Below are 16114 nucleotides of genomic sequence, written 5' to 3'. Positions count from 1 at the left end.
AAAAAAAAAATTATAAAATAATTATAGACCAACAACTTATTTTGATTTATCAAAATCTACAAATTTTAGTTATTAAAAAAGAACTGTTAGGCTATGTTAAAGACTAAGCTAGATACAAGTATGAGCTGTTATCATTAGTTAAATTCCATATTGATTTTAAAAGACATGGAGTATTGCATTGAATCAAAAAGTTTAAGTTAAAATCACTCTTAATTCAACATGCATAGTCCAATATTTAGAGCAAGATGTCAACAGAACAAAAAAAGATAAAAACTAGGTTTTTGAACGAAAACTTTTAGTTAACTTAACAAGCATACAAATGCTTATTTAGTTATTAGTTTCACCATCCAGTGGATTTTTAAACTTAAAGCTGTAAATATAGCAAAAAAAGATACATGTATAGAAAAACTAAATACAATAAATTCAAACACTTACAAAACTAAATAATCCCAATAACTATTTGGCTTAAAAGTTATTATGATGCTTCCCTGATTCTATATATTACATTTTTTTTTTTAAAGTAATATTAATAGTTACAATTCATAAATAATTCTTATTAATAAAAAGTAAAAAAATAAAACAAAAAGATCAAGTTTGCATAGTTGTTATTAAAAGATATATATTGCTGCATTCTTTTTTTATTTGGTAACATACTGCTTTAAAATATCGCAGAACAAAACAACTTGTATAATTTGAACTAGTAAAGATAGATAATGTATTCTAAAAAATAGTAGAAGGTGCACTAATTTTCACCATGTTAAACAAGTTGTACTCTCAATTTTAATCTAATACTTAAGTTAATATCAAAACACTAATCAAAATTGGTTTGAAAAAAAAAGAGCTTTAAATATATTCAAAGTATCTAATAAAGGTTACAAACTTACAACTTGAAAAATTTTATAAATTAGTAGTTTAGTTGTGGTAAAAGTCAAAGAAAAATGTTTAACTTTGATCTCTGTATAAACATTTAGAACAAAAAAGTTTTATCTTGGTAGATAATTTAAGTGCCAGTAAATTTGATGACTTATACATCACTGTTTACAATAAATGTTAACATGTCTTCATTATTATAAAAGTTATTAGTGTTGTCAGAAGTTAGCATTTCGGGACAAGTAGCGCGAATGGCATTGTACAATGAAACGTCCATTGAATTTACATTAACTTCTTCATATTGATTATGACTTATATTCGGCTGTTGTTGAGAATAAAGAATAATATCATCTTGTTGCTCGCTGTTTTGTTGATCGTACTGTAAACCTGTTTTTTAATTTTTCCATAAATTAAAAGTAATTAAATCACTTTTTTACTGTACATACAATTTACTTTTAGCACAATTCATACAGTAAACATTTCAAATACTTTGCTTTATCACAACTAAGCTCTAAAAAAGAGAAAAATATACGTAAGTAACACAAACGAAATATGTAAATCAGCAGATAACTTAATTTATTTTTCACATTGATGAAGATGCTACATTATATAAAAAAATGTTTTGTTAAACAAATCTATCTAATGATTATAAACTTAACTAAGGCTATAAAGGCTTAAATATAATGTATATATTGCAATAAATTTATTCTTTCAAGATTTTATTTTACAAACTAAGTTTTGGTCAAAGACCTCGTCAGTGCTTAAATAAATCTAAAAAGTAATGTGACAGTCATGGAAGATAGCATTTAAACAATTAATTTTAATTAAAACCAAATTTTTACTCAAAATTTTTTACTTAAAAAACTAAACAAATCATAAGTACTATTATAGGAAAGTTTTTAAACGTATTTATATACCATTTGCAACTTAATATCAATAGGTTCATTTTGTTTTTTATATTTTATTACACAAAGCTTTTCAAAATCATACAAGATTTCTTTGTCAAGTGATAAATTTTAAATGAAATTTTAAAAAATTTTCGTTGAGTGAATAGCTTAAAAAATAACTTTAAATTATGACGTATGAATAAATTAAAATAAATACAAAAATTAGAGATTCAGTAATTAAAACTTAAGGCATGTTTATTAATAGATTGTTAATAATTTTGTTTTACCATTTAATGCTACTTGAGTATTTAAGTTAGGTCGCTCTTCTTCAATCAATATTGATTCCAGGCTGTAAAGTTCGCTTTTCTTACATCGTTTCAAAACTTTAAAAATTTGAACAATGTCAGAGTTTTGACAGGATGTGCAATTAAAAAGATGTTCAAATATTGCGCTGTTTTTATCTGTTTATTAACATCACGGCAAATATTCCGACGAATTACAGACCACTGCGGAACAGATAAAAACAGCGCAATATTTGAACATCTTTTTAATTGCACATCCTGTCAAAACTCTGACATTGTTCAAATTTTTAAAGTTTTGAAACGATGTAAGAAAAGCGAACTTTACAGCCTGGAATCAATATTGATTGAAGAAGAGCGACCTAACTTAAATACGCAAGTAGCATTAAATGGTAAAACAAAATTATTAACAATCTATTAATAAACATGCCTTTAGTTTTAATTACTGAATCTCTAATTTTTGTACTTATTTTAATTTATTCATACGTCATAATTTAAAGTTATTTTAAAGCTATTCACTCAACGAAAATTTTTTTAAATTTCATTTAAAATTTATCACTTGACAAAGCTATCTTGTATGATTTTGAAAAGCTTTGTGTAATAAAATATAAAAAACAAAATGAACCTATTGATATTAAGTTGCAAATGGTATATAAATAAACAAATCATGATTTTAAAACATAACTAAAATTTAAACTTTACCTTAAACTTAACCTTAATATTGATATTTGATTTGTTTATTTTTTATCGTTTATTATAACGATATGTTAAGTGTGACAGAAAATAGCAAATAAGTAAAAAAAAATTGAGTAACAATTTGGTTTTAATTTAATTCTTTAAATGCTATTTTCCATGACTGCCACATATCTTTTTAGATTTATTAAGCCTGGACGAGGTCTTTGACCGAAACTTAGTTTGTAAAGTAAATTCTTGAAAGAATAAATTCATTAATTCTCCTCTAGTAGTTGAGATCTCTCTATTTGTTTTCTTAAAACCAAAACATATAGTATATATTGCAATAATTACCGTAAATTTCATTTGTAGAAATAGGTACTTCTGACTTATTAGTACCTCCGGATGCAAGTTGGTTTTCATTGAACGGGTTTATTTTAGAGGGAATATTTCTGTTGGTGATTCCAATATCGCACTGTTAGGTAACAGTAATTAAACAACTTATAAAAATTAAATTTAAGAAAGTACTTTTATTGAAATAAAATAAGTTTAAAATTTTATTCTTAAACATTATTACTAGTAACTAAATTATTATTGTACTGTACTAAACATATCACTAACACTAGACTAAATTTTATTTTTGAACATATAGAATCAACTTAATATAATTTACCTTTAATGAATAATTTTTTCATAAACTAAAGTGAAAATTAAAACATATACGACCATAAAATCAAATAGATAAATATTAGAAATTTCTTTTTGAGATGTTGAACATATCAATGACTAATGAAAGTATTGACAGTGTATAAGGCATAAATACTTTATAGACAAAATATTTATACACTCAGCAAATATTATAAAAATTGTAAAAGTCTATAACAAGTAAAAACATATCTATGAACTAAACATTTGCAAAGCATTTGTATTTTAAAACTTTTTTTTCCTTTAATAAATTTTTGTTTTATTTTCATTTTATACTTTTGTTTACCATGTTTAGGCTGTTTTAAACAACTATTTTTTTTAAACTTTTATACTTAAATCTTTTTAAGTCCATAATAATTTTGATAACAATATTTTTAATAATTAATGTTAATTGTAATCATCACATGAATCTTTTAATAACTTACTTGAGTTAAAAAAACAAAATTATGTTCGCTATGGTCAGTTGAAAACTTGCAGTGTTTTTATGTTTTAAATTTTCAATGTTAGATATGCTTTTTACTTAAAACAGTTTACTAATTTTTAATAAAATATCTTCAAAGCTTTTTAAAGTATAAATGTTTCATTTCTTTATAGAAAAAAATAAATTAACGATGGTTTAAAAATCTACCAGTTTAGTGCAACATTTTGTTCAAATTTATTTCGGACAACCGTCCTTCATCAGTGAACTTTAAAACTAGTAGAACTAAACACATTCATGCAACAAAAAAATAAATAAAAGGTAAAAAATATATTATGACGTAGTATAAATTTTAAAAGCTAGACGATTTTTACATTTAAAATTAGTCTAGCTTTTAAAATTTTAGTTTTATACACAGTTTTGAACTACTACGTCATAATATATATTTTAACTTTTATTTATTTTTTTGTTGCATGAATGTGTTCAGTTCTACTAGTTTTAAAGTTCACTGATGAAGGACGGTTGTCCGAAATTAATTTGAACAAAATGTTGCAATAAACTGGTAGATTTTTAAACCATCGTTAATTTATTTTTTGTATCTACTGATGCAGGGGAAAAAATCACTAGTAAAAACAATTGACTTGTGTCCTGGACCGATTTGCGAATTATTTATAAATCTTTATAGAAAACAAAACTTAAGATATAAAAAGTGTATTAAATTTAGTTCATCAGTCACCAGTCCTGAAAAAAAAACAGGCTGAGTGACTATAAACTAGCCTGAGTTTATTAAAAATCGAGAAAAAACTTTTGCGTTTTTGACACAGTTATTTTTACATTTTTTGCAGTAGAATGTATATAGTTTATTTTGGTGTGAATTTTATTGAGGTAAAATGAGTATTAAAACATGCGAAATATTAATTTTGTCTATTTTTACCTATTTTTCATAGTTATTACAGGGTTTGTACGTGTTAAGCTAAATCAGATAAAAGGCGGCTAAATTAAAGCTATACCTGTATAAATAATTTGAAAAACATATCTATCACAATTTACGGTAAAACATAGTGCATTACAGGGTTGCCACTCTTTGAGCCAAAAAATCTTCCCTGAGTGACCAAAAATTTCCCTGAGTAACCTTAAATTTCCCTGAGTTTCCCTGAGTATTTTTCAAATCTTAAAAAAAAAAAATTCTCTTCTAACACAAATTATTAATACCTCATTATCATTTTTCTTCTTTAATAATAAAAGGAAGGTTGTATGTGTATGCTTCTGCATTAAATTTATGAAAAAAACTGTTTTCAAAAACTCAATCTTAAAAAGTTTAAACCAATTAAAAATTAAAAACTAAATTTTTGCACAACTTTGTGTAAACTTGTTAGTTAACTTTCTACATAAAAGAATAAAGTTTAATTTGTTTGACATTTTAATTGACAAAATTTAATTATACTATAATAATAATTTCACATGAAGAACTCACTTAAATGCATACATAATAATTTCATTATGACTTATATGTCTTTCCTAGCAACTGTTTTGAGTGCAGTAAATAAAACTTAAAAGCTTAACATTATTGTAAAAAATCCAGCAAAAAGAAAGTTTAAAGAAATAGCTAAAGAAATATCTCATATCAAAGTACAACTTAATACCTAACAACTGATAAAAAATAATCTAAAATTAAATTTTTTTTTATGTCTTTTAGATGTTCATACACAATCTATTTTAAATAACTGAAAACATAATTTTGATTTTAAAACAATTTCACATTACCTAATAAAAAAATCTTAATACTGTTTTTTTTAAGTATGCAATTTCTAAATCAATAGTTTTAATTTAATTTTCAAGTTTATTTGCGTTGTCCTTAGCAGCTATTTATCTTGCTAATAATTCTTTCATTGCTTCTAAATCAGACTGTTTGTTGGCATCTGCAGTATATTTGTCATAGTTTTCATTCAAACATTTGAGTTGCTTTGTAAGTTTACTTTTTTGTTCTCCTAACTTGCTCAAAGCATCACCTTTATTTGGAACATTTTTAGCAAAGCGCTGTTGCTCAAGATATGCCAAACATTGGGCATATCTTGTACAACATAGTGTTTTTTAAACTACATAAGTAACTAAAAATAAAAAGTTTATTAGAACTTTTCAATGAATAGTTAACAACAACTCTCATTTCTCTAAACTGTTTGATTTTACTTAAGTAAATATAAATTTAAAACTTAAAAAAACTACAATGTTAATACTAAGAGTATTGAAGAACTAGCCGCAAGGATAAAAAAATTCTAAATAACCTTTTAAATAATAAAAATTACTACTTTTGAACAAAATATTGAAACTGGATTAACTAAACCTCATTCTAGATCTAGAAAAAAATTTCCCTGAGATTTTCAAAAACTTCCCTGAAATTTAGAGAAAAAATCAAAACTTCCCTGAGTTTCCCTGAGTTAAAAGAAAAATGCCAAAATTCCCTGAGTTTCCCTGAGATTTTCTACAGTTTGAAAATTCCCTGAGATTCCCTGAGTGTGTGGCAACCCTGGCATTAGCTTTGTTTTCTTATAAAAAAAACTGGTAATGTCGATTTTCCAGCTATGTTTCACTAGATCTGAATCGTAATATAACTTATTCTTTTGGAATTTTGACTGTTTAACTTCAAATATTTTACTTGGTTAAACAAATTTAAAAAACTTCTCATTGTAAATAATAGCTGTTTCTTTCTTATTTAAGCTTCATGATTTTGTTTATAAAAACTCTTCAAAAACCTAGGTCTTTCAGGTTTTAAGGTAGAACGGTTATCCCAATTGTAAGCTGTGCTAGGCATATTAAAACTGTATAGGTGTCAAATATGCAGGAAGGGACACTTTTGCACGGGTTGAAAACTGTTTTATTTAATTTTTGTTATAATTTTTTTTCATACTATCACTGTTACCCCTAACACTTACCATTATTCGGTAAATTTTCTTCATCTTAGTATTTTTTAAAATTATTTTATATTACTTTTATTGATTTATCTACTTTTTTTACTATCTCTGTTACCCCGAACTCGTAGTCGGTACTTTTTTCTATTGATATTTTTTTATGTTTTTATTAATTTCATTATCTATTTTCATTATATTTTTTATCAATACTGTTACCCTAACTCATACCCTTTTTAGGTAATTTTATTACTATCATTTTTTCTTTTTATTTCACCTTTGTTTTTACTCTCGTGCAGAAGTGACCGTCTTTGCAAAGTGTCTTCGTGCATATTTAACCTTCTCCATTGAAACTACCTGTTTGAACACACCCAGAAAAACTGAACTTATTTACTAAAAAGGATAATCCAAGACTAAATTTTTAAACTTAAACAATATTAAGTAGTTGTACTTTATAAACAAACTTGTTTTGAGTGATCAACAAATTCAAAAGGGTTATCAGTAGAGAACTGACACGATTTGCACATAAACATATTCAAACCATGGTGCTTTTTAGTTTTTTTGATATGTTTTTTCAAGTTGGACATGTCACTCGCTCTGTAAGTTTATTTAAAATTAGTACCGGATAACAAAAGAACAACCAAACCTGTAGATTTTGCTGTAGATTTATTTCAAACTGTATCAAAACTGATTCTTAAAATTAATACATGCTCTAATTTTAAAATAACCTATTATATCTAAAATGAATGTTGGTTTAGTTTTTGTTAGTTAAAAAGTTTTTTTTATTACTTTGTTTTTTTTTTTCAAATAACAAACTTAATAACTCAAAACTATTTTATCTACAAGAGAGCAGGTAAGCATGCAATTAAACATTATAATTCATTTTAAGAAGATTAAACTCTGACTTTTTAATGATTGAAAATTTTACAAATTAAAAAAAAAAAAGTATTTTTAACAGTAATAACTACAGGTCTCTGTATGTGTATTGTGTAAAATTGTTTATCTATCTCCTTTTACATAGAATCACATTTGTTTAGTAAAACTATTATGCGTAATTTTCGAATGGAAATTTCCAAAAGCTTACTTCAACTTTATAAGAAAAAAAAATATTTTGAAGCTGTGCAGTACCCTTATAGTACTGCTACTGAAAACCCACTTTTTTTTTGAGTCGTAACATAAAAGGAAAAAATAATTTATACATAATTTCTTTTTTATTAAGTCCTAACGTGATCAAGAAACAAATATTTATATTTAAAATATAAATATTCAAAATATAAATTTAATCGTTTGTTAACGAAAGATCCTAGCAAACAAGTTCACTGGAATATATAAGAATAACAAATTATACAGTATCATTTTTTTATTACACTAACACATGTTTCTGAGTCTTAACGGATTAACACACTTCAACAGAGCTCTGTAAAAAATAAATATTGTAAGGAAATAATAAAAGCTAAAGTAGGTATATACATGTGTCCATTAAAAAGAAAATGCTATTTTTTTATTTTGTACTTTTACTTAAAGTTATACTTGTTAATTAAAAATATTATATATTTTTATAACAGTTGGATTTAACATTAAGTATTTTATCTCTTATTAACCATTAACCTATAAAAATCTATAGCAATTATTCTTATTTTTAATGGACACATGTATACACCCACTTTAGCTTCTGTTCTTTTCTTACAGTATTTATTTTTACAGAGTTCTTTTGAAGTGTGTTAATCCGTTAACACACAGAAACATGTGTTAGAAATGATACTATATAATTTGTTATTATTATATTTAAAGTAATCATAAGTCCTAAGTTAAAAACCTATTCTATAAAAAGAGTGTTTCTATCTATAAAAAGAGTTATTCAGATATAATTAAATATAAGTTAAAAAGTTAAGTTATTAAAAGCTTTAGATTTAGATTGCTTATTTTTTCAATAATGCAATTAGTAACTTCTTAAGTTAAATGTACAAATTTTAGAGTAAAAAGCTAAATGGTTATACAGTTTTTTTTAAGCTACACTTAAAACTTTCAGAGCTTTCAAATGTTGTTACTCAAAATATTTTAGTTTTTTTACTGTCTTCAATTTTAGCGTTAAAAATGATTCAAATTGAGGCTACAAACTTACGCGTAAGGACAGTAGGGGCATTTAAATGGTTTTCCTTCATTGTGTTTCACCATATGACGCTTTAAGTTAAATTTACTAGCAGTCGAAAAGTCACAACCTTCAATTTTGCACATGTACGGTTTTTCACCCGTATGTTTCCTCATATGACAGTTTAGAGCGTGTTTAGTGGTAGCACAATAATCACATACGGTGCATTTGAACGGTTTTTCACCTAATGATTTTATATGAAGTAAGTTTAAACAGTCTGTACAGTTTACCGTATATTTTAATAAAATAGCCTCTTAAAAAACATTATAAAAACATTGATTTAAAAGAATGTATTAATAACTATAACTTAAAATCATAAAACAATTAATATTACTTCGTACAAATACTAATGAAAAAAAAATTATATAATTGTAATTAATATTTTTTAAATTTTGAATAGTGATAAATACATAAACTAGATAAAAAGCTGCAACTTAAGGGTACAAGATGTTTAAAAAAAATTAACCAGTATGAGACTTCCGATGCTTTTTGAGTCCATTGGAGCTTGAAAAGACGGCTTGGCAAATATTACAGGTATATTCAGTTGTATGTTTCTTCATATGGTTTTCAACATCTGATTTGCTTAGAAATAGATAGTCACAAGCCTGTAAAGTAAAACTATAGTATAATTTTTACATATTATGCTTCATGATTTTTTTCTTAATCTACGTGTGGTGTACAAAACTGATAATTTTCTTTCGTTATTAAAAATTTAAGAAAAAAAAGAAAACTACTTAAATTTTTATCAATCATTCAACAATTAATCAAAAATTATTACATGACTATGACTATCTTTTTAAATTAAAAAAATTACTCTGGAATTGCAATTTTGATTTTATAAAATCTTCATAATCAAACCTAAAAAAGTATATAAAAAATTAAAACAAATTTTATTTTTTTGCTTATATTTTACTAAATTTTTTCATAAAAAAACTTTAGAGCTAAAGTTTAAAGGTATTGGATATGTTATGTTTATCCAAAATGTCTAAAAAACAATAGTAAACAGATAAATAAAATAAACAGTTTTTAAAAGCTATTAAAAAGTAAAGATGCTGGCTTATTTGTACTTTTATTTTTAAAATTTTAACAGCACTGCTTAGAAACTTTCTTTAATTTTGTATAATAAATTCACGTATTCAGAAGGTTTATAAAAGATGGTTTTAAGTTAACTTAGCTTACAGTGCATTTATATCTTCTGTCTCGATCATCTGGTTTGTTATGTTTACTGATCATATGTCCTTCAAGTTTTGAAGCTTGGTTAAAAGACATTTTACATTCAGTACATTTATAAGCTTTCAATCCTAAATGGAATTTTAATAGAAAATAATACCTACCTGATACCCAACAGTTCATAAATAATATAAAATAAATTTTATTTAGAATCATGAGAAAATAAACTGAGACTAAAAAACTTAAAACAAAAGTCAACAATAATCTAACTTTAATTGAGTACAAAATATACTTTATGGTAAATATATTAAAAAAAAAGGTTAAATTACTAACTAATTGTAAGTTATCAAATAACAAAGTAGTTTAAAAAATTGAATGGTTTACGACTCGATAACCGAAAGGTTCTTTTGTACACCAGGTCCTTAGACCAAATTTTTTAAGTTTTTTTTTATTGTGCAATAATCACTAATGTAGTAAAATTGTATAATAAAATTCAGTCAAGGATTTATGTTTTAGAACAATAAAAACAAAATGTGTTAACTACCACGATAAATTTCATGTGACTTTAGATGCTGCTGTAAATCACACCTTCGAAAGAACTTCATCTTACAGTGTACACAATTATAAGGTTTTCGTAAAGAATGAGTTTTTCTGTAATGGGTAAGGTAAGTGCGCATTTTGTCATAAACTTTTTCACAGCAGTTTATTGTACCAAACATTTTAACTCTTTTGTCTATTCCAAGTTCGTTTAGCTCTTCAACAAGCATCAATCTATCAGTACCTTTTTCTACCTGTAAAAAATACTTCATAAAATACATATTACTATACCACTTTCACAATATAAAACATAAGGTTTGCTCATACCAATTCGATCATCAGACCACAAGCCTTCCGTTGTCTATGACCGGTTTCGTCCTTATTAGGACTCATCAGTGAGTCACAACCAAAAAACCTGCTGTCATCAATATACAAATGATTTATCGTTCCTTCACATGAAGCAAGCGTTTGTGAAAGCATGATAAACCGTTTGTATATTGCAGGTTTTTCGGTTGTGACTGACTGAGGAGTCCTAATAAGGACGAAACCGGTCTTACTCTACAGAAGGGTTGTGGTCTGATTATTAAATTAGTATGATTAAACATTAAGTTAAAGCTTGTCTCACACCACACGAAAGTCCAGGTTAAGGCTCCGTAGACTTTCGCCGATGTTTTCGTGGAATTTAACAAAACTATGTAAGTTTATTTATTAAGTTGTACATTTGTAAACTTTGACCCACTAACATAAACATGGTTGCTGATTAGTTAAAAAAATTTCCTGACAATTTAGCAAAAAAAAAAACAGCTTAAAAAAACAGCAAAAAAAATTCTGACTAAGTGGCAACCGTGATTAATTGTAAAAAATAGCACCTTTTGAAGTTTACAGATTATCTAATCAATATAATAAAATATAAAATAAGTATTTAAGTAATGGTACATACTATTTGGAAATTAAATTACATTAAAGTGTTCAAAATATTTTAAGAACGAATGACCTAAATATTTTGCTATTTAAACATTTTAGTGTACCACAAATAAGAAACCGGTCGGATCAAGATCCTTACTTAAACTACCGGAAGGGATTTAATTAGTTCAAAAAAAAAATGCTTAGTAACAATTTAAAACAATTTTTTCAATCGCTTACTACCTACGTTGGGGTTTGGAAACTTATCTAGTAGATATATCTGATTTACCAGAAAAGCCTTTAATATAGGCTAGCATATAAGAAAAAGAATATCTTGACGGTCCGCGTAATTTTGAAAAGTTGTACAGAATTTTTTTCAATTATCTTTAAAAAAATGTTAAAAAAATAATTTATCGGTAGTACTATGAACAGAAAATAATATTAATAGCACATTTTACGAGCAGTAGGTTAAAAAGTAGGGTTGGACCACATACAGCCTGCAGCTAGAATCTAGCCTACAATTTAATAACTGATGTTGAAAATTAGTACTAAATGAAGAATTTTAAAAGAAATTCGAATAAAAAATTAGAATTGTGATTTAATTTAAATTGACAGTAAACTTTGGTATCAATTCAACGGGTATTTTGTTATAAATTAGTGTAAAGAAAACCTTAAAGCTCTGCTTTAGAATAGTTTTCTAAAAGATAACAACGTACAATTTTATAGTTTCAGTTTATAAAACTACACTGTGCTTCAAGCAATAAACAATTTTCAAAAATAATAAACTCTACAAAAAGAAACAGACAAAGCTGTTTATACTAAAAAACTTTAATTGGGAATATTTATTTTATTATACATTTACAAAGTTTGTCTTTTTCTCTTAATTTTTCATGGTTTAGCTTGGAAATTCCAGAATTTAAAGTTTTCATAAATAGCTTTTCTATTAAACTTTTCTGAAGCTATAAGTTTTGGGAAAATGTTTATATACTAGTTAAACAGTTCTTTGCAAATTCTCATTTTAGTCTATATACCAAAAAGAAACCATATACTAAAGTTTAAACTGATTGCTAAGTTGTCTATTGTGGTTCAAGTATATCTAAGAACAATTTTAATTATGTTATTGGGTGTATCGTAGGGTGCTTCTATTTTTTTATTTGAAAAATCTCACAAAAACACATCGTGCAGAACTAAAAAATATTTAAAAAAAAATCCACGAAGACACTTCTTTAACTTTAAATTTTTATTTGAAATACTTTAAAAAAAGGTAAAATTTTGCACAAGGTGTTTTTGTGACATTTGCCAAAAAATAAAAGCTTAAAACTCAAAGGGCACACGTTTTATAAGCACCCTAGTGTATAGTTTTTTTTACAATATAATGATTATCAGTCATCTGCTGTGTCAAGTTTTTATAAAGTAGTAAATTTAAATTTAACTATGAGTTGATTAGTACAAGTTCTTTAAGTTTCAACAACTAATAGTTTATCTGCTGCAGACCTTATACAGTTTACCCCTTAAAAATCACAGCAGAAAAATCTAGAGGGTTGCCACTCGTTTTTTCAAATTTTTTTCCAGGTTTTCCAAATTTTTTCCAGGTTTTTAAAAGTACACATTTTTGGGTTTATTTTTAGTGTTAGTTTAATTTCTTTATAAGAAACTGTATTAAATAGTATAAAAACATTGAAAAAATACTGTGAAGTTACTTTAGTTGTGTTTTTTGTTAAAAAAGGTTTTTATGATAAAAAAAAAAATCTATTTATATGATAGATTTTTTGTGTCAATTTTTTGTGTCAAATCGAAATTTTACTACTGATGTTATAATTATTAAAAATTCCAGGTTTTTCCAGGTTTTATAATCAAATTTCCAGGTTTTTCCACGTTTTTTCAAAATTTCTCAAATTCCATGTTTTTTCAGGTTATTTTTGCCTAAATTGTCGAATTCCAGGTTTTTCAAGGTTTTTCCAGGTAAAGTGACAACCATGAACCTACTAAAAGGTTGGAGTCTTTGATAGTCAATTACACCAAACTTAACCTGTGGATGCAGCCTTAAAAAAACCCACCTGTGTAAGCCTAGTGCATGAAACACAGTATACTTAAACAAATTCAAGTGTAAAACTATAATTTATTATCTTCCGATTCCAATAAGTAGAGCTCTCTCTGAAAACTAACTTGAAAAAATTTCATAGTTTTACAAAGTTGAGCGTCTCACAAAAAGTCTATGTCAAACTATTCCAGTCCGTTTGTACTTTATCAGCAACGAACAGAGAAAATGCCTAACCCTATTACAGAACATTGAGATAAGTATACAAAGAATAAATTAATTAGGAATGTCAAGTCTAATGAAGTTTAAAACACTATATAAAAAAATAGTGTTTCATAAAGGAAGGAAGCAAAATGTATACAAATCAATCAATTATAATGCTTTTAATAATCCAATTAAGGTAAACATATGCTAATAAAGTGCAAGTAAAAAATTAACCGTTGCGTCTTTCATTAACCACTTTTTAAATTTTATAGGAACGAGAAACTATATATAAATACTTGTAGTCCTACATACCATATAAACCCAATAAAATTTGTTAAAGTACTGTGGGTATGTTTATGCTTAGTGGTTTACTTGTCTCTAACCAGGTAACTTTTTGTTATAAACTTGGTTTTTTAAATATAGACGTTTTGTTTTAATTTACAAATGATTACTGCTTTTTAAATGTAGGCGGAAGCATACAAATTTTAACAAAAAAAGGCTAAATTCGGAGCCTGTATATTGCTATCTACCACAAAAATGCAGCTTAAAAATAAAACAATAAAATACTATTTTAGTTATAATTATGCTACTTTCAATATAAGCTTTTAATTCTTTGTGACCAAAACTAGTTAACTAATATTGAAAAAATTTTAAAAGTAAGTTTATTATGTTTTCCTGTTTAATACTAAATTAAAGTAAAAATTAAACATTTGGCCAACTTTATCTTCAAAGTACATTCCGAAGTTAAAAAATTATAAAGTGTGTAAAGCAAATCGACATCTACTGTTATTCAAGTAACGAAAATTCGAATAAGTAATATAAAACAAACACAAAATTTGTCTAACACATTCAGAAGGATAAAATATCACATATTAGTGTTGTCCTGTCAGCATCAATTTTATGTACAATCCTATAAATTAAGGAGGGATCAAAAACCAAGCAAAGAATAAAAGAGCAAAACAGAAATACACCAAACTCTTAATATAGAAACTTTTGGCCTCAATAAAAAAGAAATTAACGTTTTATTAAAGGTCAATGTTATTGTTTGTTTTATAAACTGTGTAACAAAATTATACTATCCTTTCCTTTGTCATATATCTAGGATATACCCCTATATACTATTAAATATTAAAAAACAACTCACATCTATATTCAACTTATGCTTGTCGCTCTCTTTGTGCTCATCCCATTGGTCTTTTGTCAAATTTGATAATTTGCAAAGGTTGCAACTCCCTATAATTAAGGAATAAGAAAAATATACAAGTTTAATCATAAATAATTTTCTTCTTCATAAACTTAAAATAATAAAAACTAGACTTCTTTTTCATAATATTGTTTTCAAACCAAATATATTAAACACAGTCAACAAAAAATTGTGTTTAAGGTTAAAAATAAATAAACTTTATTTAATTCTTCTTACATAGTGCCTCTGTAAATCTCATAAAAAGCTCTCTGAAAATGAAAAAAGTTTCCTGAGTTAAATAAAAACTTATTGTTACAATTTTTCGCTAGAATACACTCTGTTGCTTATAGCTATTAGTATAAAGGTTTGGATTGGAAAAATCTTTTTACACTTTAATCGTGTGAAATATTGTTAAACGTTTTATTTTCACTTACTTTTAATAGCAGATTATAAGTTGTAATAAATTAAACAGTATTCTTTTTTTACTACACTAACACATGTTTCAGTGTCTTAACGGGTTAACAAACTTCAAAGGAGCTCTGTAAAAAATAAATACTGTCAGAAAAGAATAGAAGCTAAAGCAGGTATATATATATATATATATATATGTGTTTATTAAAAATAAATATAACTACTGTAGTTTGCATTAAATAAAACAATATAAAGTTCTTAAGTATATTTTATTAAGTAGTCTTAAAGAGATTAGTTTATAACATTCGTAAAAAGATTAAAAAGATAATTAAAAGTTGTAGCTAAATTTATTTTTTTAAACACAAGTTAACTTTAATTTGTTTATATAAATTTATTTATTATATACCGCAGATGTTTTTGTGTCAAAAATTTATTCCGACTAACGGCGTTTCACTGCTCTCAAATGAATTTACGAACAGATCTACGGAGTTTATAAAATATTAACACACATTAGAAAAAAAGCATGTATAATTATGTATAGTGTTTATGTGAGTAGTGACTATAAACGAACTTTATGGTTTAAAAACAAAGTTTGGAGTAAAAACATAAAATTGTCTACAAAAACTGCAAACTTAATAAAAGTATATACTAACCTCAAAAAGCTCTAAGAGCGCAAATAACGAATTTTTTATATGTTACTTTAAATTCATTTAATAATACTTACCGTCCGTACCGTAAACCAAATTCTTTATTAAACTTTATTAA

At 25.5% G+C, this 16114-nt stretch overlaps 1 protein-coding gene across 1 annotated transcript in view; it reads right to left on the bottom strand.

Moving 5' to 3' along the window:
• Positions 1-650: 650 nt before the first annotated feature.
• LOC145834598 (uncharacterized) overlaps positions 651-16114 on the bottom strand; it is a 35911-nt gene continuing 20447 nt past the window's right edge. The window contains exons 5-12 of the mRNA XM_082942069.1: positions 14900-14988; positions 10618-10864; positions 10083-10204; positions 9370-9508; positions 8877-9087; positions 7219-7351; positions 3083-3203; positions 651-1257 (exon numbers count right to left, since the gene is read on the bottom strand). Coding sequence (XP_082798195.1) covers positions 1025-1257; positions 3083-3203; positions 7219-7351; positions 8877-9087; positions 9370-9508; positions 10083-10204; positions 10618-10864; positions 14900-14988 — 1295 coding nt within the window. The 3' untranslated portion in view covers positions 651-1024. The remainder of the gene's footprint in view (positions 1258-3082; positions 3204-7218; positions 7352-8876; positions 9088-9369; positions 9509-10082; positions 10205-10617; positions 10865-14899; positions 14989-16114) is intronic.

Source organism: Thalia democratica, chromosome 4 (assembly GCF_965202585.1).
Source record: "Thalia democratica chromosome 4, ktThaDemo2.hap1.1, whole genome shotgun sequence".
In the NCBI taxonomy this organism is placed as follows: Eukaryota; Metazoa; Chordata; class Thaliacea; order Salpida; family Salpidae; genus Thalia; species Thalia democratica.
Note: the sequence above shows the minus strand (reverse complement) of the source record. Positions and strands in the feature narration are given on the sequence as shown.